This window comes from Gadus morhua, chromosome 10, assembly GCF_902167405.1.
Source record: "Gadus morhua chromosome 10, gadMor3.0, whole genome shotgun sequence".
Lineage (NCBI taxonomy): Eukaryota > Metazoa > Chordata > Actinopteri > Gadiformes > Gadidae > Gadus > Gadus morhua.
In genome coordinates this window covers 17,142,679-17,165,262 of record NC_044057.1, presented here as the reverse complement: position 1 = coordinate 17,165,262, position 22,584 = coordinate 17,142,679, and the positions used below count along the sequence as shown (strand labels likewise).

The 22,584-nt window shown below is 45.6% G+C and overlaps 2 protein-coding genes across 4 annotated transcripts; one reads left to right on the top strand and one right to left on the bottom strand.

Moving 5' to 3' along the window:
• Positions 1 to 2,544: 2,544 nt before the first annotated feature.
• Positions 2,545 to 12,690, bottom strand: si:ch73-43g23.1 (serine/arginine repetitive matrix protein 2). The gene is made up of 2 exons (XM_030369060.1): positions 12,309 to 12,690; positions 2,545 to 11,892 (listed from the first exon to the last, which is right to left on the bottom strand). The coding sequence occupies exon 2, from the start codon at positions 11,796 to 11,798 to the stop codon at positions 3,030 to 3,032; it is 8,769 nt and encodes a 2,922-aa protein (XP_030224920.1). The 5' UTR covers positions 11,799 to 11,892; positions 12,309 to 12,690; the 3' UTR covers positions 2,545 to 3,029.
• Positions 12,691 to 15,500: 2,810 nt separating this feature from the next.
• rmnd5b (required for meiotic nuclear division 5 homolog B) lies at positions 15,501 to 19,878 on the top strand. 3 transcript variants are annotated; one of them, XM_030368505.1, is made up of 10 exons: positions 15,501 to 15,601; positions 16,419 to 16,590; positions 16,695 to 16,837; positions 16,939 to 17,076; positions 17,169 to 17,269; positions 17,666 to 17,832; positions 18,080 to 18,245; positions 18,997 to 19,099; positions 19,463 to 19,617; positions 19,791 to 19,878. In XM_030368505.1, exons 2-10 carry the CDS (start codon positions 16,452 to 16,454, stop codon positions 19,852 to 19,854), a joined length of 1,176 nt encoding a protein of 391 aa, XP_030224365.1. In that variant the 5' UTR covers positions 15,501 to 15,601; positions 16,419 to 16,451; the 3' UTR covers positions 19,855 to 19,878. The 3 variants fall into 3 exon arrangements, with proteins under 3 accessions (XP_030224365.1, XP_030224363.1, XP_030224364.1); XM_030368503.1 differs by having other exon boundaries at positions 17,666 to 17,898; XM_030368504.1 differs by lacking the exon at positions 15,501 to 15,601 and adding an exon at positions 15,795 to 15,818 and having other exon boundaries at positions 17,666 to 17,898.
• The last annotated feature ends 2,706 nt before the right edge of the window (positions 19,879 to 22,584 follow it).

The window sequence follows — 22,584 nt, the reverse complement described above, 5'->3', positions numbered from 1 at the left end:
TAAAATAGATGTTAAATAATTCCTAATAATGATTATTACATGATTATAATGACCATGAATATTTCAATACATCACACGTTGATTCTGAGAAAATGTATTATTCACCATCCACACACACACACACACACACACACACACACACACATACACACGCACACACACACGCACACACACACACACGCACGCACGCACGCACGCGCGCGCACGCACGCACGCACACACACACACACACACACACACACACACACACACACACACACACACACACACACACACACACACACACACACACACACACTTATCAGCAGCATCAGCTGGTAAGAAGTAATTTTACTGAGGGAAACATCAAAGCAAATCTGGGGGACTTTTGGACTAACATGTAATGTTCAGGCTTCGTCAACGAAAGCTGGTGTAGATGTTGACCTACAATCACCTCTTGTCACGAAACCTAACACAAACAGCTTGGAAATGTACCTCCTAGAAACCTCAATGGACCCCACAGCATTTTCTGGATCCTGAGGTGTTTGGCTCCCTCAAGTGGCGACAATTCAACAGTCGAATCCAATAAATCTGACGAGATCATGTTTTTATTTTGTTGTTTTCATTTTTCTTTTATTTTTTTTTACAATATTACAGTTTTCAGTTATACTGCCATAGGCCAACATTCACACCAAATCCATTGTTGTACCCACTGTCAATTATTGTACAACCCATTTTATATATATGCCTATAGACCTACTGTCTTATTTGACATTTAGCTTAGACCTTGTAGTTAATTGTGTCTTTATATTATTAATTGATTGATTCGCTCACGATGAAACTTGGAGTCTGTGTACTATTATAGGCTAATGATCTACCTCATGAAAATAGACCCTTTTCAGAGAGGGGTCATTGTTGGACAAACACAGGTGTCTGTCATCCCACTAATTATGGGTCTGCCACTCTTGTACCATGTACAAGCCTGGCATGCTTTGAGACTACAGTGAAGATAAGTCCTGCCCTGGTATATAAAACAGACCCATGACAATGTTATGAACAACACTTGAGTCTGTCCTACGATGACGCCTCTGTAAAAAGGTTATATTAGTTCAACACCTCAGCTCCTTTGAGGGACTTCTATAAAGTTTACACTTGATGACGGCCGTTTATGGTCACATCTATGTCATTTTGACTATTTATGAGATATTTGAGCATAATGGACATGCTGCCTGAATGCTAGTTCTATTCATGATACAGTATACTATACACCAAGCACATGTACACCTAGTCTCCTTGATGAAATGTGATCCTTGACAGGTCTACACTGTTATGGCAAAAACACAAACAACCTCAAGAAAAAAGGTTATCATCGTTGCCTTTAATATGGATCTTAATCTGAGGTATCGACAATTTTATTTTTATTACACAATGAACACAATTATAACCTTAAACTCAAGGCATGGTGAAGTAACTATTGTAATGCATCCACTTAATGCATTAATATTTTGGTGTAATACCATTGAAATAAGGCCAATTTGTTTTTATATGCGTCAGTTTGCCATGCGTATCAGATCAGATCAATATTTAAAAAAACAATGAGCAGGGTCTTGGCACATTATCCTCCCCCATGATGTCATACTGCGCATGTTGACTTGTTTTTCTCAACTTCTCGCTGCACTGCCCCCACGGAGACACTAGATGGGTATCTGGTGCAGCACAAAGGCAGTTAAAGAGATGCTAGTTTAAAATGTATTTTTGTTATCAAATTTGTCAAACATGTATTTTTACTCATTTGAGTTCATAACTTTTTGTTATGTTTATCCTCCCCACACCCTTTTTATTTGGGGATGACTCAGACTCTCTCAACTGTAGAAAAGTGGCTAAAGCTACAGTTAAATCAGGACACACATTCTCTTTCTATTTCTCATCGATCTATGTCTGGGTTCTTAATTTCCACACTGCATTGTAGACCCCTCCCCATCATCTCTCAGCCAATCAGGACATCATGCAATTAACAGTAGTAGGCTACACTAGAGCGCCAACGCAAAGTTAATGTAAACATCTCTCATTCATGCTTGGCGTAGTTGTTTCGTCTCTCTTGTTTCTATGGCGACCAGTCACACCCTTCCTCCATCCCCCTGAACTCCATGATGGCTCCATCCCTTCACCTCAGGGACTAGGCGGCACTTAACCACCACCACCACCACTACCACCACAACCATTCATGGACCAATCGTCGCCATGAAGTACAATTTGATGATGTCTAATCGATAAATTAGTTGTTGTCAATAAATGTTGCCATTAACTTTAATCACTAGTCTCTGGGTTTCAGATGGAATTGAAGCAGTAACTGATGAGATACCTCAGAGGTTTATAAAAGGGGATTAATCCATGGTTAATTAAAGCGTCTCCCTGTTTATGTTTGTCATATAATGCTATATAAAATATAGTTTAATTTCTGGGTAAGTTTTTATTTTAGATGCTTTAGTAATAAATAATTGATTGTCCCATTATTTAATGTATTGCTACTGTACTGAATACATTAAACCAGATATAAAGTTATTGTTTTGTCTTATTTTATTTGCATTATTCTGGTAGACATGTGCATAAACTCAAATTCCAAATTCGGAGAAACAAAATACAACAAAATACAAATACATAAATATTCCATTATTCTTGAGAAAGTATTTTCAACTGTGATAGATCTTTCTTGAAGTAAACACATTTAAACAAGTAAATAGTTGTGTAACACCGAAATGTGCACTAATAATTAATTGATAGACATTCAGATCCACCATTCACTAACTTAAGCTAATAACATATTGTATAAAAGGGTGGCTCCCATATCAAAAGGACTAAACATAAAATAGTCACATTATTCCAAAGTTAAGCAGTGCATTATAATATAAGCAGCAAAGAGAATGACAAACAAATAACACTTGCTGGGTGAAAACCTGATTAGATTACAGGCTATGATTAGGCAGCCATCCATTATGCACAGTGTATTTAAATCCCAACAGGCTCCAGGAAGGCGGCCTCTAACCTCTATTTCAGGACCTCTTCCCCCCTGCCCCGGAGTGGGGGCCGGGGGAATGTTTGTGGTAGAAGTCTGGTGGGGGGGGATTGGGACTTGCATTCATACCAGTAGGGACATAATACATGCCCTCTAGATAGCCCTGGTCAAGTGGTTGATGAGTCTGGGGGTCCATCTTGGACCCCTGACCGGGGGGACCTCCGTAGACGACCCCTGCCCCGTTCGGGTGCAGGGCTGTGGCGGCGGAGCTGTCAGGGAGGCGGGGGGGAGGTGGAGGCTGAGTCTGGGGATGGGGTGGCGGTGGCGCCGCATAGGGCTGCATATACTGTGGCGCGGGGGCATACATGTTAGGGTTGTGCAAGGATGGGTAAGGGGCCGCGGTGGGCGGATACATGCCCGAATGCGACATGGACTGCTGCGGGATCAGCACCTCCACATACTGGCCGGTCTCCGGGTCGAACAGCATCTTCCTCAACGGCTGCACAGGGACCTCGATGTAGAAATACTTCCCCGTCTCCGGGTCCATCAGCATCCTTCGAGGCGTTTGCCCGAAGCTACCTTCAGAGTACATGCTGGAGCCGTCGCCCTCGTACTCGGAGCCATAGGAGGGCCCCATGCCCTGAGGGCCACACATGTATTGTGAATCCAGATGTGCCAAGCCAGGGGAGTGTCCGTGGCCATGGTCGCCATAGGGAGCCACACTCATTCCAGGCTGCTGCTGTTGTTGCTGCTGAGAAGAGCGCTGTAGTGAGGGCCGCCTGGGCTCCATGTGCTGGTGTGGCTGCAGGGGGCGTTCCGGGGCACAGGGTTGCATGAGAGAGGGGTGGGGAGGGTAGGAAGGAGGCTGGTTGAGGGGGTGGTACATGGTCGGAGGCGGGCCGGGACCCAGGGGACTCGATTTAGGAGAGCCAGGCTGGTAGCACATAGGTGGAGGTTCAGCTCTGCACTGGTGGGGTCGGAGGGGAGGTGGTGCTATGGGGTAAGGGTGAGGGTGGCCTGGGGAGTGAGCGGACGCCGGAGGGGTGTGGTTGTGGGGGCTGTGGTGACGGTGTGGAGGAGTGAGACCAGTGTGGGAGGGACATCCAGAGGTGCAAGAGCATGGGGGAGGGCGGGGGGCGGCGAAGTAGCGGTTTGGCTTCTTTGGGGTCAAACCTTGCAGCAGAAGCGGACTGAAACTCTCCCTTTCGTCGTAGCTTGGCGGGTCATCTGAACAGTAGAAACGCAGGTCGTCTGCTCTCTGGGATTGCTCACTGGATAAGGACCTTTGGAAAGGCCTTTGTTCGTGAGAATATTGTGGCACTCGTGTTGTGGATACCACAGTGGGTTGTTTCTCATAGTTAGAGGTCACAGTCCTTACTTGATCATGAGCTAATGTGCTTCTGGAAAACTGTGGTTGACTATTCAGATCCACAACAGCTGACTGCCCTGACCCGCTGGCAACAGTCGAGGAAGATCCAGAGATTTGGCTTACGTTTGGACCATGAATCAGACCCGGGTCTGAGTTTGTCACTGGGTTTGTGGCTGATACTGAAGCAGGGGCCAAAGCTGTGGAACTCTGTGCATCACTGGTGCTTTGAGGTGAGGCCCGGGGATGATGAGCTCTGTTGTTGGGCTGATCTTTATCAGATAATGCTGATGAGTTGGACTGACTCGAAACAGTTGTTGTCGTTTTGTTCTGCGGCGGTCTACAGCTAGAGACAGCAGACACAGCTAGTTTTCTTGTATAGTTGGAAGCTGGTGTGCTGTCACTGGAGAGTTTTCTATAGATGGTTGGTGAGGAGACTACTATTGTTTGAGATCTCTCAGCTGGAGTTTGCGAATCGTTTGGCAGTGGGCCTGAATCAGGTGGTTTGAATTTGTAGTTAGGCTTTGGTGGCACCGCTGGTTTTATTTGATTGTTTGATATAGATTTGACCTCTATTGATTGAGATTTTTTGTTTGTGGATGTATTTTGTTCTTTTGACAGAGACTTCACCTCGATTTGCTGAGGTTTATATCTCAAGGCAGGGGATCTTGGTGGAAAAATCGGATCTTGTCTTTTCAAAGAATCAAAATCTTTGATTGGTGGTGTTACTGTTTGCCTCCCTGTATTTCTCAAAGGAGTTTCAATATTTTGCTGTGCAGAGTCTCTCACACTCTCCTCTACTCCCATTATTGGTGGAGTTTCTGTCGTGGGGATGGACTTGGTAGAGGAGGTGGAGAAGGTCCTTTCTCTTCGTGACTCTGACACGCCACCTTCCGAAGTTGAGCAGATCTGCAAAGGAATCTCCAGTCGGTTCACATGCTTATGAGGCATCCCCTTACCTCCAACTGTGTTTGGTTCTCCCTCATTCAATACTGCTCCAATCTCGGCTTGGTAGCCCTTCTCCTTGAGCAACATGGACACCGCATGGCCGCTGCTCTCACTGTTTGAGGCTGTGGCTTGCATGGATCTCTCATCCTGGACAGTCTTGTGTTTACTGAATCCATCTCTTATCACAACTACAGCGGTGGAAACCTCTCGTTCCTTACTCGGTAATTTAGGCAGACTTCCCAGCAAGGGAGGTTTCTTGTATCTTCTGGCTGTCTCAGGTTTAGCCTCAACTGGTGTTGTGTTATTTCTTGCTTCAAGGCTATCTTCTTTCGGCTCTTTATTAGCCTCAGACTCACGTGGCTTTGATGTTGTTGTCTGATCGGTCATGTGACTCTCTGGGCCTCCACATAAGTAACCTTCTGGCTTGGTGGCCTCTGCAACAGACAGCTGTGCAGGGGCCTGCCGTTGCTCTCCACGTTTGCCTTCTTCCATTCTGCTGGGTGTCTTTTTTTCCTTGTCCTCCTTCAAACACACTGCTTTACACTCTATCTGCATTGGCTGTGAGTGGTACCGAGACCTTCCCTTTTGTTCCGGTGGAGTGGCTGATGATGTCGGGTGCTCTGAATCTCTTCCCTCCACCTTCGGCTCCTCCAACCTGTCCCCTCTCAGCTCCCTTCTCTGTTTGTCTGTCATTACTTTTTTGCTTACTTGTGTTATCTCCTTCCTCCTGTCCTCTTGCCCTGCTTCCAATATACCGTGTTTACTCACCTTTCTTTCCTCAGTTATTTCCTCCCTCCTGTCCTGATATATCTCCTCATTTTCTACATTTTCTTCCATTTTAGGTGAAGGTGTCGTAGCACTGCTTGCCTTGAATGACAGGTTATATGTGTTTTTTACCAGCCTTCGCACATCTCTTACTTTGTGCATTGGCACTTTGACTTTATTGTTTCCATTTACATCTCCCTCCTCTGTCTTCATATCTATTGGGGACTCTCCCTTTTCCTCATTCTCCTTGAACGATGGCTTTGGTGATGATTCTGGGGATGGAACTTCACAATGCAAATCTGGTTTAATATCCAATTCTGGTGTAAGGGAGACATTTAGAGAAGACTTCTTTTTGTCAAGACCATCTGTGATCTCTGGGCTAGGGATTCTGTATTCCTGTTCCTGCCTGGCTTCCATGTGGCTGTTTGATCCAGTAGCAAAATTAACTCCTTTATTCCCGACAGTGGTACTTGCTGACTTGCTTGCTGCTCTTTCTTCCTCTCTTTCACAGCCATCTGCTTGTCTTCTGAATGGAACCATGAGTTCCGACCTCATTCCAGTCCTCTCATTTGGACTTGACCTTTTACCGGCAAAGTGCTGATCGGAAGCCATTGTGTTTGATTCGGTTCCTGCAGCAGGATCAGCAGATAAAAGGCTGCATTGTGACTTGAGGCTGGAACTCAGATTCAGTGTATCCTTTTCGGTTGACTTTTCCAGTGTGTCCTCCACTTGAACAGATGATGATGGTTTTTCCTCATGGGAAGAATCAACGCCTTGCATCTTCTTAGACAGCACACTCTTGATAAGGCAAGTGGCCATCTTGGTTTTGGGATGCGTCTCATCAAGTGAAGTTGACTTCTGAAGTTTAAATGTTTTGTTGTTGTATTCTTGTATGTCTGTGTTCAGTTCACAAGGGTAGGGCTCATGCATTGTCACTGGTGTGCTGTGCTGTCTCAGCAAAGTCTCTTTGAGGGATCCCCGGAATGAGGGACTGTCAGCCATCCCTGGAACAACAGGGCTGCCATTCTCACTGCTCTCATCTTGCCTCGATTCAAGCGTGTTCTTTCTCTTCAGCTGGATCTGTCTTTTGGGAACTCCTCTCCTAGCCTTCCTAGGTTCTTCTCTTTCCACTGCAACATCCACACACTCAAAGCTGCCCATTTCATAGCGCTTAGCTGGGTCTAGGCCATCTGAGTAATACGTAGTAGGTTGGAATGGAAAGTCTTCGTTGTCCAGTCTTTGTCCGGACCCCCTGAAGTCAGCATAGGCTAGCAGAGACGCATTAGCTCCCGCTGGGCTTTCCTGGGTAGATGGTTGGGAAATATTGGTGGAGGATCGGTGACTAGAGTTGTACATATCCAGGTAGTCAATCTCAGGGCTTGACAGACTGTGGAAAGCGCCATCGGTAAACCACTTCACCTCACTGTCTGCCTCGTCTTGCTCGCTTCCCATGCTGGAGCTAGAACTCTGGCGGGGCCTGTTTTTAGAAACACGTCCAGTAGCAACGTTCATGTTCTGGGCCACAGAAGGCTGTAGCCTCCGGGCGGGACCTCCTCTTCTCTGTTGTTGCTGTGGCTGTCTCGTGGCAGGCAACCTCTCTGAATAGGAGTGGGCTGTTGGCATTCCCTTACTGGTCTGTTTGCCTGTGGACGCCGCACTGTGACTCTCAGGCCCTTTTCTATTTCTGGCACTGAATGACAGCTCAACCTGTTGCCCCCTGTAGCTGGCATGTGCCTTCGTACCCTCCTTCTTTTCCTGCAGTCGCTCCTCCCTCTTCCTCTCACTCTCCATCTCCTTCCTGGTACACTTGTGTTGTTCTCTCCCAGGATCTGTCCCCCTTTTGCGCTCCGCCTCCAAAGAAATTTCCCCCACAATCCCCATCTGCCTATTCTGCCCCAGCCAATCAGCTTGGTTATTGCTGTTTCTACACGTTTCACCGGGGCTTCCCCATTTTGCCATCTGATTCTTGGAATTGTCAGTTAGTGTCGATGCTGCAGCTTGTGGGGGGCTCCGACACCTGTTCTGCCACAGTCTGTAGGGTTTCTCTGGGGCTATAATGTGTACAGGGGTAAACCGTGTGATCGGGGGTGAGGGAGTTCTCCTTTTGCTCCCATGACGGGCCGTGTCCTCTGCCGGCTCCTCTCTGCTTAGAATTACAACTTTGGTGGTTGGCTGTTTTCTTGGGTAGTCAGGCGTGCGAGATGTTTCAGAATTTTTATTTTCGATATTTCTATCAGATCTTCTGGAGTTAATTGGAAATTTAGGCTTTGGATGTTTCCCTTGACGGACAGGTGAGATACCCGCAGTCTGGCGGGCAAGTAAGGTGTCTGGCTGTCCGTCAACAGTAGAGACTGGTAGACCGTGAAAAGGGCTCTGCATTTCAATCGGGGGATTCCAATGGTGGTCTTCCTTCTGATTAAAATAATTGCTTTGTACACTTTGAGGGTATGTTTTCTCTGGTGTGATTTCGCTCGGTTCACAGTGTTGTTCTGGTGTTCTACTAGATTTTCTCTCTCCAGGTGGCTTGACAACACTATTTGTTTCAAGTGGTGCTGATTTGCGATCTACTGCTCTTTGGCTGTAGTTTGATATATCTGAAAGGGAAGACTCTCCCATTTCGGGTGTGTCTTGAGGAAAAAGAGAGAGTTCTGGGGTAGAGAAAGGATATACGTTGTGCAAGGGGGATCCCGTAGGGGATGGTTTTCCAATGCTGTATTCAGGTGACTTACTCAAAGCATTTGATTCGGTTATCTGAGGGCTCTGGTGCCTTGAACTAGGTGGATGAGAAATGTGGCTGGGCTGAGGTGAAGGAGTCAGTTGCTCTGCTCCAGGGACAGGAGAGGGAAGACTTGACTTGTGTGAGGATACAAGATCTATCGGTGAAGGAGTGTGGTATCTCGTGTCAGGTGAGAGATTCTGATAACTTATGTCCGGTAGGGACTGGTTAATTCTTGACTCAGGAGAAACAGTTGGACGTGGTGGATCAGGCGATGTAATATGACGTCTTGATGCAGGGGATATAGATTGATATCTCCGTTCAGGTGAGAGATTGCGAAAGGTTGGTTCAGGTGATGGAACAAGGAGGCTTGACACAGGTGAGGAAGGGTTATGTATAAGGCCAGGCGATTGAGTTTGCCCTTTCTCCTTGGGTGAGAAAACATTATGCTTTGGTTCACACATGGGTGAATAGTGTATGTCTAACGGTGATGGAGCAAAATTTATTGGCTCAGGTGAGGAGGTGTAATGTATGTTCACAGGCGATGGAGTAGGATACCTCGGTTGAGGTGAGGGATTAAACAGACTTTTCTCAGGTGATTGAGTAGGATCCCTCAGTTGAGGTGAGGGAGTAAGTTGTCTTTTCTCAGTTGATGAAGTAAGATCCCTTTGTTGAGGTGATGGAGTAAGATGTCTTTTCTCAGGTGATGGAGCGAGGTTCCTCGGTTGAGGTGAGGGAGTTTTTTGTCTTTTCTCAGGTGATGGAGTAAGATCCCTTGGTTTAGGTGAAGGAGGAATTTGTATTTTTTCAGATGACAAACGGAGGTTCCTTTGTTGAGGTGATGGAGCAAGTTGCCTTCTCTCAGGTGATGGCAGAATATCACTTGGTTTGGGTGAGTTATTATACAGTTCAACTTTTTGACTCCTTGACTCAGGTGAGGGGGAAGGTTGTGTCTCAAAATGTATTGGTTCAGGTGAGCGAGTGTAATGTATTTTCCCAGGTGAGGGAGCAAGAAACCTCGGTTCAGGTGAGAAAGTATCTTCTCTTTTCTCAGGTACTGGAAAGAGATTCCTTTGTTCAGGTATCGGACTATAAGGACTGGTCTCAGTTGAAGGACCTTGATTCCTTAGCTCAGGTGAGGGTGTGTAATTCCGGGGCTCAGGGGACAAAGATCTGTCCCTTGGTTGAGGTAACTCAGTTGTGTCCGTGTTATCAGGCTCTGGGTCACTGTATTTATAATATTGGTCAGGTGTAACTATTGTAACTGTTGACCCTTCTTGTGCGGTCGTGGGATCTATCTGCCTGACTGGGCTCTTGCACTGGGGTTCAGGTGACTGAGGATTCCTGCAAATGGGCTCTGAAGTTGAAAGGTGAGCTATTTCGGTGTATGTTGCTGTGTCGCCGTCTTCGGGCTGGACGACAGAGTAACAGGGCCCTGTAATGTGAGGGGAGCACGTGGTGGCTCTGGAGCACTGGCTGGGATCTGCAGAGTTCAACGCTAAATCCTCCTCAAGGGACTTCTCTCTCCTTCTCACCTCTGGCGAAGATGCCGTAACTCTTATTTCTGGAGAGGAACTAGTATAGTCTGACTCTTTTGGACAACAGTCACTATATCCTTTATATGATGAGAGTGAATATGGTACAGGTGAGTGAGCCAGGGATAGGGAATCAGGGGTGGGAGCAGTGTGTGGTACTCCGAGTGACAGCGCAGGTGAGGGGATAAACCTGACTGCAGGCGAGACGCTGGGTCCTCTACACTCAGGAGTGCCAGGTATTGAACTGACAGGGCTTGGCGGTGTGTATCTGGGAAGAGGTGTGGACGCAGCACTCTTGGCCTCAGCAGACAGCTTGCTGCCTCGGTTTTCGGGTGTGTCTCCTCCAGCTAACGAAGTGCACGAAATAAGCTCTGGTGTGCAGGGAGAGCCGTCTATGTCAGGTGTTGATGTGCAGGGAGAGTCGTCTATGTCAGGGGTTGAGCCTCTGCTGAGGAGGTCATGTACAGAGACCCTCCCTCTTAGCTCTGAGAAAGGCGAGCAGTCCTGGGTATCAGGGGAGTAGGAATAATCTCTAGATTCAGGAGTGGTTGATCTTTCGCCTGACTGCCGATGGATGTCCACGCTGCTGCGTGAAGTTGAATTCGAAGAGAAGACGACCCTGGGATTAAATGTGGGTGGGGTCAATCCCCTTAGATGATCGGATGATTGTGGTCGCTGCTCCGATGAGGGACTACTTTTGCGAGATCCACTTGATGAGCTACTTCTCTTGGGAGATCCCCTGGATTCAAGCAAAGATGGCGTGAGTTGTGACTCTATAGAAGATGAGCTAGCCCTTAGGTTACTAGGCTGTGGGGAGCGACTCGGACTTGATGTCCGATTTGAGGATAATGAAGAGGATGGAGATGAGGTTATCCCTCTATATTCTGTACCCTCCAGTGTCTCGGAGCTGGTAGGCCGAGGGGATGGGGTTCTAGAAGTGGGAACCCTATTTAGGACCTCAAGTGATGCACCCTCTGTACTTAACAGCGGTAACGGCGGTGAAGCCGCTGATTCTAATTTGGGGATCTCCTCAGAAAGACCTGAATGCTCCGAGGTCTGGTTGTGGCCTTCTGAATCTTGGCCTTCAGAGTTCCCTGTTGGCAACAGTGGGCTGCGCAGTCTCTCTTTAGGATCCTCAAAGCCCTCCTCTCCTTCACTGGAGCCGTTGGCTGTGTGGTAGGAGCCCGAGGAGTCGTCCACCAGGGGGGAGGCGGCTGCTGCCCGGTCCACCTCCCTGGGAGGGGGAGCGAAAGCCCCAGATGCGGGACTGCCAGAGAGGGAGGGGGAGTCACGATCGTCCCCGAAGATGTCACACAGACAGGTCGTCTCGGAGATGGCAGAACGGGGGCTTGGTATGTTGGTGATGTCGAAGATCTCCACGTGGTTCGGGGTGCCTTCTCGTTTGCGTAGGGAGATGGTGCGAGGTGCGCTGCGCAGGAAGGAGTAGCTGTCCCCCTTAAGAGTCCAGCTGTCCATCGCTAGACCACAGGCACCAGGTCTTCACTGGCACCAGGTCTTCACAGGGGCCAGGCCAGTCTTTTTCCCTGGGGTTCTCAAAACTGTCCCGTACCTGAAATGGGGTAACGACATTGAATTAGTCATAGAGTCAAAAATTCAAGTAATTTGTCAGAGAGGCAAGCTTATATAATGATTACTATTTTTAAAGTGGCTTCATGTATTCCATTTGTAAAAAATAAATGAATAGAACATCATTGTTTGGATGTCACATTTACTTTTATGTTTTCCAACCTATCTCTTAAATAAACTTCAAGAATCAAAACCAAATAAATCATCAAGTTAGTAACAAGAGACAAGAAACAAGCACAAGGAAATTGCATGTTCGTTACACATGTTAAATGACTGGTCTGATATAGCAAGACATTTTATTGAAATTAATTATGCCTTGTACATACCCATCAACTAGCGCTCCAAAAAGGAGAGCATGTGTCTGATCGAAAAAGAAAGAGAGGATGTTCGCTCGCTTACCTTCAGCCCAAAACGGGGTAGTTCAGGCATTGAGTTTCAGTGTTTCAAATGCCACCCTTCATCCAATCAACTGTCTATTAAATCCACAGCATATAGCGCCTCAGCAGCAACAACAGTCCAAACTTCTAACTAGGGACCTAGTACTGTAGAACAGAGTAAAACAGTCCAAGGCCATGTTTGTAGGATACGATCTCCACACATCCAACAGTTTTCACCATGACTTTACAAGAAGCAGAGAGGGGAATCACACTCAAGCTCTTTCTTCTGACTATCTCCCCTCTCTCTGTCCCTCCATTCTGCCCCTCCCATTCAAGCAAGCCCAAGGGAAGGGCTTACTGTTTCCAACCTGGTTCCCCTCTCTAGGTTGCGAATAGGTTTTGGCATAGGTTACCCTGTCTGAGCTCGGCCGGTTGGGGTTTATAGTTAGCAGCAGGTGCTGATCCAGCTAGGGGGGATGCAGGGCCCTGGAATCTGACACTAAGACCCAGTTCAGCGGCAGGACCCCCGCTAAATATAGTGCCACACTATCAGGCCCAGATTGTTAGAGGTTTAGCTGCCTGGGAACACATATGTGAAGGCAGAGAGGGATAGAGATATGGCACAGCAGAGCCACTCACACTTGAAGCACCTGACAGATACTTCAGCGGTTACGCTTTATTGTCATGGGTGTACATTAGGGGTGTGTGTGTGTGTGTGTGTGTGTGTGTGTGTGTGTGTGTGTGTGTGTGTGTGTGTGTGTGTGTGTGTGTGTGTGGTGTGTGTGTGTGTGTGAGTGAGTGTGTGTGTGTGTGTGTGTGTGTGTGTGTGTGTCTGTGTGTGTGTGTGTGTGTGTGTGTGTGTGTGTGTGTGTGCGTGAGCAGAGGAGGATCAACGCTAGACACTCGGATTTTGACGGATCAGAGACCCCCAGCTTTGAGAGAGCTCAGAACCCATGCATAACTCAGTTAGTGTCCCAGTATAGGGTCCCCCTGAAAGGCAATAATTGTGTGTGTGTGTGTGTGTGTGTGTCCGTGTGTAGATAATTTATTTTGAATGTGTCAGGTTGTAATAAATGAGCCCCTATGCATGTGGCTCAGCAATATATGTAGTATAATGCAATACCATTTTGCTATAAGGAGAAAATTGGTATTGCCATAGTCAGTATAAACCTCCCAACAGTAAAATGTCCTGCAATATAAATACACAAGAAGTCAGCGATCACAAATAGATTTCAGTCATCGTACTGTGGGTGTGAGAGGGCAGAATATTTTATGCATGTGAGGATGACGCTCTTACAGTGTTTCTGTGTGTGTGTGTGTGTGTGTGTGTGTGTGTGTGTGTGTGTGTGTGTGTGTGTGTGTGTGTGTGTGTGTGTGTGTGTGTGTGTGTGTGTGTGTGTGTGTGTGTGTGTGTGTGTCGATCATGTGCATGAATTTGAGCCCACATGTGGCACATAGTACTGGAGGATTCACGAAGAAGGAATGATAAGCACCTCTGTAATGGCGGGCTTTTGTCTGGATTACTGATAGATGAGTAACATAAGGCCTACTCATTCTGCAATGCAACACACCACATCATCTTTCCATCATAAGCTTTGACGCCATGCAAGTGTGATCAGGCTTTCTGTCTTATTATGGACAGACATGGACATGTTGAGAGAATAAATACTGTGTGCGGTGCAGTATTGTACATCAGTTTCGTCAGTGTAGACCCTGTGTATGCTTTTTTTTAATCAACATCTATTGGCCACACATATTGGCTTTCTCCCGGCACAATTATAAATGAAACTTTCAAGCAATTTTCCATATTGACCTCTCCCTTGTAAAAGAGCAGCTATAGGCTGCTGCTCATCTAAAAGTTTTTTGCTTTTTCCCTTTTTCTTCCTGCACTGCCTCCTCCACTGTTTCCTATAGGGTTTCCTCCTCTGTCCTTCCCACTACCTCCTCCACTGCCTCCTACACTATTTCTTCCACTGTCTTCTCTACTGCCTCCTCCACTGTTTCCTTGACTGTTTCCTCCACCACCTCCTCCACTGTCTCCTCTGACCTGGCATTGCAAACTCTTTTGGAAGGGGGCTTTCCCTTCACTGCCGAGAATGCAAACTGATTTCTCTGCTTCTCTCGTGACTCGTTTGAAGCAGAAAAAAAATTCAGCATTTGTGTATTAATTGAAACATGAAATTAACAATGAGACTTTATTCAGGAAATTTGACAAAATGAAAAAAGGTTCAGGATTTTGCGCATGGCTTAACCACGGGCGCCAATTATTTCAAATGTATATTTCAAGTGTATAGAGGTTGAGTGCACTTTTGAGATAATTCCCACATAGACACAACTCTTTGTACAGGTTTTGTTTTTGCCCCCTTTTTATAATGCTCAGTTGTCTGAAGCGTTGCATATATGATTGGTGCGTTTTACCTCTATGGCTATTTTTAGAGAATGAATGGTGCTGGATTTCTAGATGTTTGGCTCTGTAAAATAGGTAAATGTTGTGTTGTGATGGCCTAAAAGTGATTCATTCAAATATATTTGAAGCTACTATTAATGTATGTTGCAGCAGATCATTTAATATAGGTTGGATATTATTGATGTCCCCAACAGAAAATAATGTTATAATGTCAAGTTCTAAATAAATAAATAAATAATGAATTAAATATAAAGCTAAAAAGTATACATTAAAATGACAATATAACACATTAATGTATCAGATTTGACCGATATTAAAAGACCATCTGCTGTGACAGAAGATATAATTCCCTCTTCTAGCACATCCTTGTTATCAAAAGCTCACAAATGTCAGTTTGACAACTCCAGCCATTATAACTTAATCAACGGTATCGTATACTTATAATTCATCAATGATTGGGATTTATCAGGGATTTCTGCACACATCAGTTCTGGGGTACATGCTGGCAGGACCCAAATACATGTTGGTACATGTTTGCTGGACTAGGCTACAGAGAGGCTTTACAACTAGAATAGTTGTAAAGCTTCTCTGTAGCCTGTCTGCAGTCCTGTCTGGACGACCTACCTAGATCATCTAGATACTATTCAACTTTCAAATACTCTTCTCTTAACTGCATATAAAGTCTGATGTATACAAGGTAAGATGTATTAAAGTATACGTTATTTATTCACATAGACCATGTGGTCAAACATCAAAATGTACACTCTCAACAACGACTCTTACTCTGAAATCCCGAGGCAGGCGAAGTACGACACAGGAAGTTCCGCCCCGAGATCGACTGGTGGTAAATTGTTGTCATAACAAGCAAGTGGCTAACGCTAACCCTTGCTAACAAGCGATCAAAATAGGTACGTGTTTGTTTAAATGTATTTGTCCTGAGATTGCGGTAAATATCGATGTGTATTCCGACCGTTGGTAAAACCTAAAACGTGACATCCGTGAGGGTTGTCATTGTGCCCTGGATAGATCCAGGCCTTGTCACACAGCAGCCGGGTAACATTCACTGCTCACCCTGGAGGAGGAGGATGATGTCAAGCTTTGTGGGAGCGAGAGACACTAAAGCCCGTTTGTTTACGTTGGCCACACGGCCTTTTAATTCAAGCATTGTTATATATCTTCGTTAAAATGTGGCCCCTTAAACTGAACTGACATACACGGTTGCAATGCAAAGACGAGTCGTTAGATGTCGATTGTACGACCGAAGTCGAGCTACTGCAGCTAGCTAGTGGGACATGTTCTAGTAAGGGTAATCTGTCAGTGGTCATTTGGGCTCCTGACTGCGGGATTACTTCAATTCTTTATTGTATATCTTGTGTTGATCGTTTTAAAGGGTTTTATGCGTTCCGCATAAGTTGTACTTTGACATCAGAGAATGGGGTAAAGCCCTTTATAGGTAGTCTTGTTGTGATGTGTGTGGGGCATTTAACTAGGCTAAGGCCTAAGGGGGCGATTAGGATCTACTGCAAACTTTCTGACCCAAGTCAGGAAGTATGTCGTTTCACAGGACAAAAAACGTCTCTATAAGAGTAGTAAAATGCAATAGCACAGTACAAAATACATGCTATTTTGGGTTTATATTCATAATACTCACAATTAGTGATTATTAATCACTCAATAGTTTGTTAAATATGTAATGTATCCTAAGAACATCCCTCCGGCCAACAGGTTTGGGGTGTATGCGTGTCCCAGTCTGAGAGGATGGAGCAGTGTGCCTGTGTGGAGCGTGAGCTGGAGAAGGTTCTCCATCGCTTTGTCATGTACGGTCACCAATCGGAGGAGAGGCTGGATGAGCTCTTGAGGAGCGTCTGCGAGATACGGGGTCAGCTCGTTGCGTTCGGTAAGACGAGTACAGTGTCTGTTGAAGATGATGAAGTTTGAAGTGTGTTGTGCTTTGTTTTTGTTGCTTGTATGACAAAAAACACTTTTTATATTGTCTTTTAGGGGTACAAGATGGAGACCTATCGGTATTGTCTCAAACTATGGCACAGTGTTGTAAGAATATCAAAGAAACAGTCCAAATGCTTGCATCTCGGCATAAGGACATCCACGGCAGCGTTTCAAAAGTAGGGAAGGCAATCGACAGGGTAAGGACTAAAACACATCTATCCAATATTTTCCTACTGCAGCGTGTGGATTACCATTGTCTTGTGCCAATTCAAATTTTGTTTTTGTACTTTTCTTTCAGAATTTCGATGCAGAGGTAAGCGCTGTGGTGGCAGAGACAGTGTGGGACTCACCGGAGAGACAGAAGTACCTGAGCGAGACCATTGTAGAGCATCTATACAGGCAAGGGATGCTCAACGTAGCAGAGGATCTCTGCCAGGTAAGTCACATGACTTGAATACCTTTTGGAGAAAACTCATCTGTTGGGATCTTTGTATGTCATCCTCCACTGCTGTGTGTTCTGTGCTGTAGGAGTCTGGAGTAGTCATAGATATGAGCATGAAGCAGCCTTTCTTGGAGCTCAACCGGATCCTGGAGGCCCTGAGAATGCAGGACCTCAGACCAGCACTGGAGTATGCTATTATTTATATTTGAAGAAAAAAAAAGTTAAATAATGATTGCCCAGCCATCATTTATCTGATATTAATAGGTAGAAGTTGATGTCCAGCCAATATTTTTATTGAAGCCCTAAAGTAGAATATATTACACAAATGGAGTCATTTAAAATTGGATCCCATTTATCACACTGTAAAACCACACTTGGACTTTGGCTAAGGAGTGATACCTTAATCCTATTGTCTCACACAGAATAAACAACCTACAGACAGATCCCCCTGTTCCAATGCCTCTCACGCCATGTCATGCCCCTTTTTTTGTTGGGGACTACAGCTGCTCCTTTTACTGTACAGCTAATCAAAGGGGACTGTCGGCGATACTATAAACAAATAAACTTAACTCAACTTCCCTAGGTGGGCCGTGACAAACCGCCAGCGCCTCCTGGACTTGAACAGCAGTCTGGAGTTCAAGCTGCACCGCCTGTACTTCATCAGCCTGCTCAACGGGGGCATCGGCAACCAGCTAGAGGCGCTGCAGTACGCCAGGCACTTCCAGCCCTTCGCCTCCCAGCACCAGAGAGGTGAGCTGAGCCCGAGCCCCAGCCCATCCCAGCCCTCACTGGCTGACCCCGGTAGCACAGGGCTAGGTCAGTCTAACGTCCAGGACAAGGAGATAACAGTCTGTAGTCCAGCACAAGCACATCAAGTTCTACCCCATTCTGCCTCTGCGTGTCTCCACTGAATACACCCCTGCTCCTGAGTTCAGGGATGATAACTTGTACCCTCCTGTTTTATCGGTACCCCCTTCGTCATCCGTTGTGACTGCAGACATCCAGATCCTGATGGGTAGCCTGGTGTACCTGCGCCACGGCATCGAGAACTCCCCCTACCGCACCCTGCTGGAGACCAACCAGTGGGCGGAGATCTGCAACATATTCACCCGGGACGCCTGCGCTCTGCTGGGCCTCTCAGTGGAGTCGCCCCTCAGCGTGAGGTAGGACCCCCAGGGTGCCCAGGGCTCACTAGGGCTCTGTTCAAACAGTGTGTATTGAATTTCAATTATGACAACATTAGAAAACAATTGATTTCGAAAAGAAAACGACCGTCGATGAATTGACATTGTATCGAGATGTTTCCCTTGTGTCAACAGGGCCATGGTGAGCCTGGTTCACCATGGCCCTGTTCAGGCATGGACCACTTCTGGATTCTACAACCGTTTTTGAAATTTATCTACAAGGAAATATGAATCTGTTTACCCCAATGGCACAAGACGCTCAAAACAGGTTGCCTGTTTACACATAGTGGCAGTGTATGAGTGATCCCCGCTTGATATGCGCACACAAGAACAGGTTTGTAACACAATCATGTTTTCGCGTACCTGTGTACCGGTTAATGTTGCTTTGGATAGTGCAGCAAATCAAGTTTAATAATTGAAATGCATGGTTTAGTAATTGTAGAAAATGTAGACGCAGCACGGCGATGTTTTTATATACATTAATTAGCTTTACATCAGTTGAGAGATGGTGTCTAGATAACAAACTATCGTGAGTCAATCTAGACGGAATGTATTGTTAAAACGGTTGTCGTACAACCTCTTCTGCCTCTTCGGACATGGATAACATCTCTCTTTGCATCGCAATCTCACATTTACTTTTTCAGGATTTGAAAAGAGATTCACACAGTCATGGAAACAAGGCATATGTAAGTCATTTCCAAGGATCTTCACGTGTGTGTGTTCGTTGTAGCTTTGCGTCAGGATGCATGGCCTTGCCAGTGCTGATGAACATCAAGCAGGTGATCGAGCAGAGACAGTGCAGTGGAGTGTGGACACACAAGGATGAGCTGCCTGTAAGTCCCTTGCTTTTAACATTCTCCCTACCCAGCATTTTTATTAAAATGGCTTTACCCCATTTTTTTCACTTTATTAAAAAATTTACTCTTGCTTAGCAGTAATAAATGGATATCAATTTATTATCTTGTTGCCTTGTATATTATACATCTTACCTTATTATCTCTTTTGTAATTCATTCATTCTTTTTAAGTCATAACTTGTCTGTGTAGTCTAATATACGTCTAAACGTATATTTATTTAAAGCATCATCATTGTACCCTAAAACACTACCATAATCATGCACTATTTCCACATCAGGTCCATTCATTACATCTCAAAGACCTAATCTCGCACCTTGCCTCCCATCTCTTTTGGCCTAGATTGAAATCGACCTGGGTAAGAAGTGCTGGTACCACTCTGTGTTCGCGTGTCCTATCCTCCGCCAGCAGACGTCCGAGAGCAACCCGCCCATGAAGCTTATATGTGGGCACGTCATCTCCAGGGATGCCCTCAACAAACTCACCAACGCTGGGAAGTAAGTCTGAGCTTCTGAGGTTGGGCGTGAAGAGGCAAAAGAAGTGTATCACGTGCTTCGGGATTTTCAATTTGTGTAGTCGCATCGCATGTATAGTTTTGACACGGGGAACGGTAAACGACAGAGACCCATGCTGCCACTCAGCCTTCTGCCCGTCCTCCCCTCCTCTCCAGATTGAAGTGCCCCTACTGTCCGATGGAGCAGAACCCGTCGGACGCCAAGCAGATCTACTTTTGATCCCTCTGACTCTTTTGTCACAAGTAAGAACGAAGCTCCTCCCCGAGCCTCAACAGGACCTTCTGCTCACCTCCCAGCACCCCTGCTCCTGTGCTCCCAGGCAGCCTGGATGCCTGTTACTATACGCACCAAGGTTGCGTTCCAGTGCAACCCCCCCCCCCCCCCCCCCCTCCCTCGAACCCCCCCCCCCCCCCCCCCCCCCCCCCCTGCCCTCCGGACAGGCTTGGCCCATGGGCAGCCACCGTGTCCGTGTTATTGGACCCCACCCACATTGGCTTCACAACAACTTGTACAGAGAGTGGATGGGGAGGTCCATGTCTGCAACCCGTACCAGAGGAGTCTGCCGGTGTTACCAAGCGGAGGCCTCGCAGGAGGGACCCGCAGAGATAGCTAAAAGATCATTCATTGAAAGTCATTTGTAAATGCCTGCAAACCTATTTTTTTTTTTTTCACTTTTAAAAGTATGTAAGAGTTTAAAAAGAAAACCCTCTCTTGGTTTAATAAACTGAGTTGGCTTATGGGTGAATTTTTCCTCTTTGCGTTTCCCTGTTTTCTTTTTCTTTCGGAGAATGGACTGCTCACAGGTGTTATGGTTGTAGAGAGGGTACTGTACGTATGGTATTGTTTAAAGGAGGTATAATTTCAGCATAGTATTTATCTTCTATTGTAACCAAGAAAGGGCGCAGAATGCTCTGTGAAAGTATATTAGTTTGAGCGAGGAAGGGGCTTGATCCCAGCGGAGTGGTCGCATGAGTTCCGGGCGGAACGGAACACTGATTGTGAAATGTGACCCGTGTTTGCTCCGTTACGTTACAATAAAAGTCTCTCATAGATTACATTAACTGTTGGCTCATGTGATGATAATGAGGGCGATGGTAATGATCAGGAGGATCTCGTCAACAGTAGAACTGCTTTTATTTTCCTAACTTTTTTTGTTTCTTGTGACTGCACACCAGCAAAAAATGTCATTTACAGAAGCCCCATGTGTTGTACCATAAACGTATGTAACAAAAACCCATTACATGCTACTGTGAAATGTGCTTTGTTTCCAAAAGGGGTGCGTGTGTGCGTGTGTGTGTGTGTGTGTGTGTGTGTGTGTGTGTGTGTGTGTGTGTGTGTGTGTGTGTGTGTGTGTGTGTGTGTGTGTGTGTGTGTGTGTGTGTGTGTGTGTGTGTGTGTGTGTGTGTGTGTGTACGCGTGCGTGTGTGTTATAAATTGATCAGCGACGCTTGAAACGGCCATGACGACTTTCTCATATTAAGCTATAGTACTAATGATTCAGGCCAGGACTGGTCTGTAGCCCCTAAGGCTTGATCCATGATTAGTTTGGGACATATTTTGTGGTGGGTTAGCTGTACTGTTGAACCTGCAACTACTTTACTAGGGCCCTTGGTTCAGCTTTATTCATTTATTGTTGAACAGGAGGTCCTCTTGATTAACTGGCTGTTTTTTTAATATACACGTATATTAAATGCATCTGCTGCGTATGTATGGCTTTAATGTCATGTTGCGGTAAGGTTCAGATCATTGGGATATACACATCTTAACCATTTTCCTCAGGGGTCATACTTTTTCCTATTAACAAGAAAAAATTGGTTTAAGATATGTTCATTGAAATGCTACAAAAAAACAATTGATTGTCAGGGCAGCACACTTGGTTAATGGTTATTGTGTTGAAAAGATTCCTCATATATTTTAGCTATTTGTAATCGATGGGATTGTCTCATAGCGTTTATGGAGTGGGGGTCAGTGATGCTCCTTGCAGCCACTAGGGGGGTGTATAGTGGATGATCCATATACCACTGATCGGATCGATATGCTCTTTTACCGGTATGGCACTATGTTCCACACCATCACTGGAGCAGAAAATTAATTGATAAAAAAACAAAAACATAGTTCATCTTTCTATTTCTGTTAATTATTCTGACCTAGGCGGATGTTTTTACCACATTTTAATAGACTATTTCCTTTCTTGGTTAACAATCATACATTGCTTCTTTGGGGATTGTGCGGGACGACTGATTCTGTCATCACTTTTTGTTGTATGTATGCTTTTTTCCTGCTTTTGAGTGTTGCGCTAAGTTTTATTGTAAATATTTATCCTCTAACATGTTTCATATAATTGCATCTGGATATAAAAATAAAAACTTTATACTCCAAGTAACTTTTCAAAATGAATAGATAAATCTTGCCTTCGAGAAGTCCTTTCTGGGATTTGAAATTGTATTAAGGCAAAAACATCCTGTTGGACCCATCTTTACCATGTGGTGGCGCCGGGACACTATTATCCCACTCAAATAAGTGTCAATCGCAAATCAAAACACTCAAGGCTTCCATTTGAAAAAGGATAAAATATACAATTATTTTGGTCTTCAATGTATTTTTCCTAGCCTCGCAAAACCCTGAGGTAAGCCCGCGAGGTTTAGGCCACCTTTTTTATGTTCGGCATAAGAAACTGGGAAGATGCCAATCAGTGTTTATTAAACATCCTGGCACAGTAGCCTTCTACTGACAATGGGCCCTATTCACAGCGGGGAAAACACAGGTGTAGCTCCTCACTCTAATTATAGGGTCGATTTAGGAATGGCAGTGCACCGGTGCAGACAGAACTAGTCAAGTAAATATATGTGGACCTTGCTGGTGCTACGACCACCAAAAAATAAAACAGACCTTAAATGACAAGAACAGGAGGTATCTTTACCCTATTATTGACGACCGCGGGAAAATGGT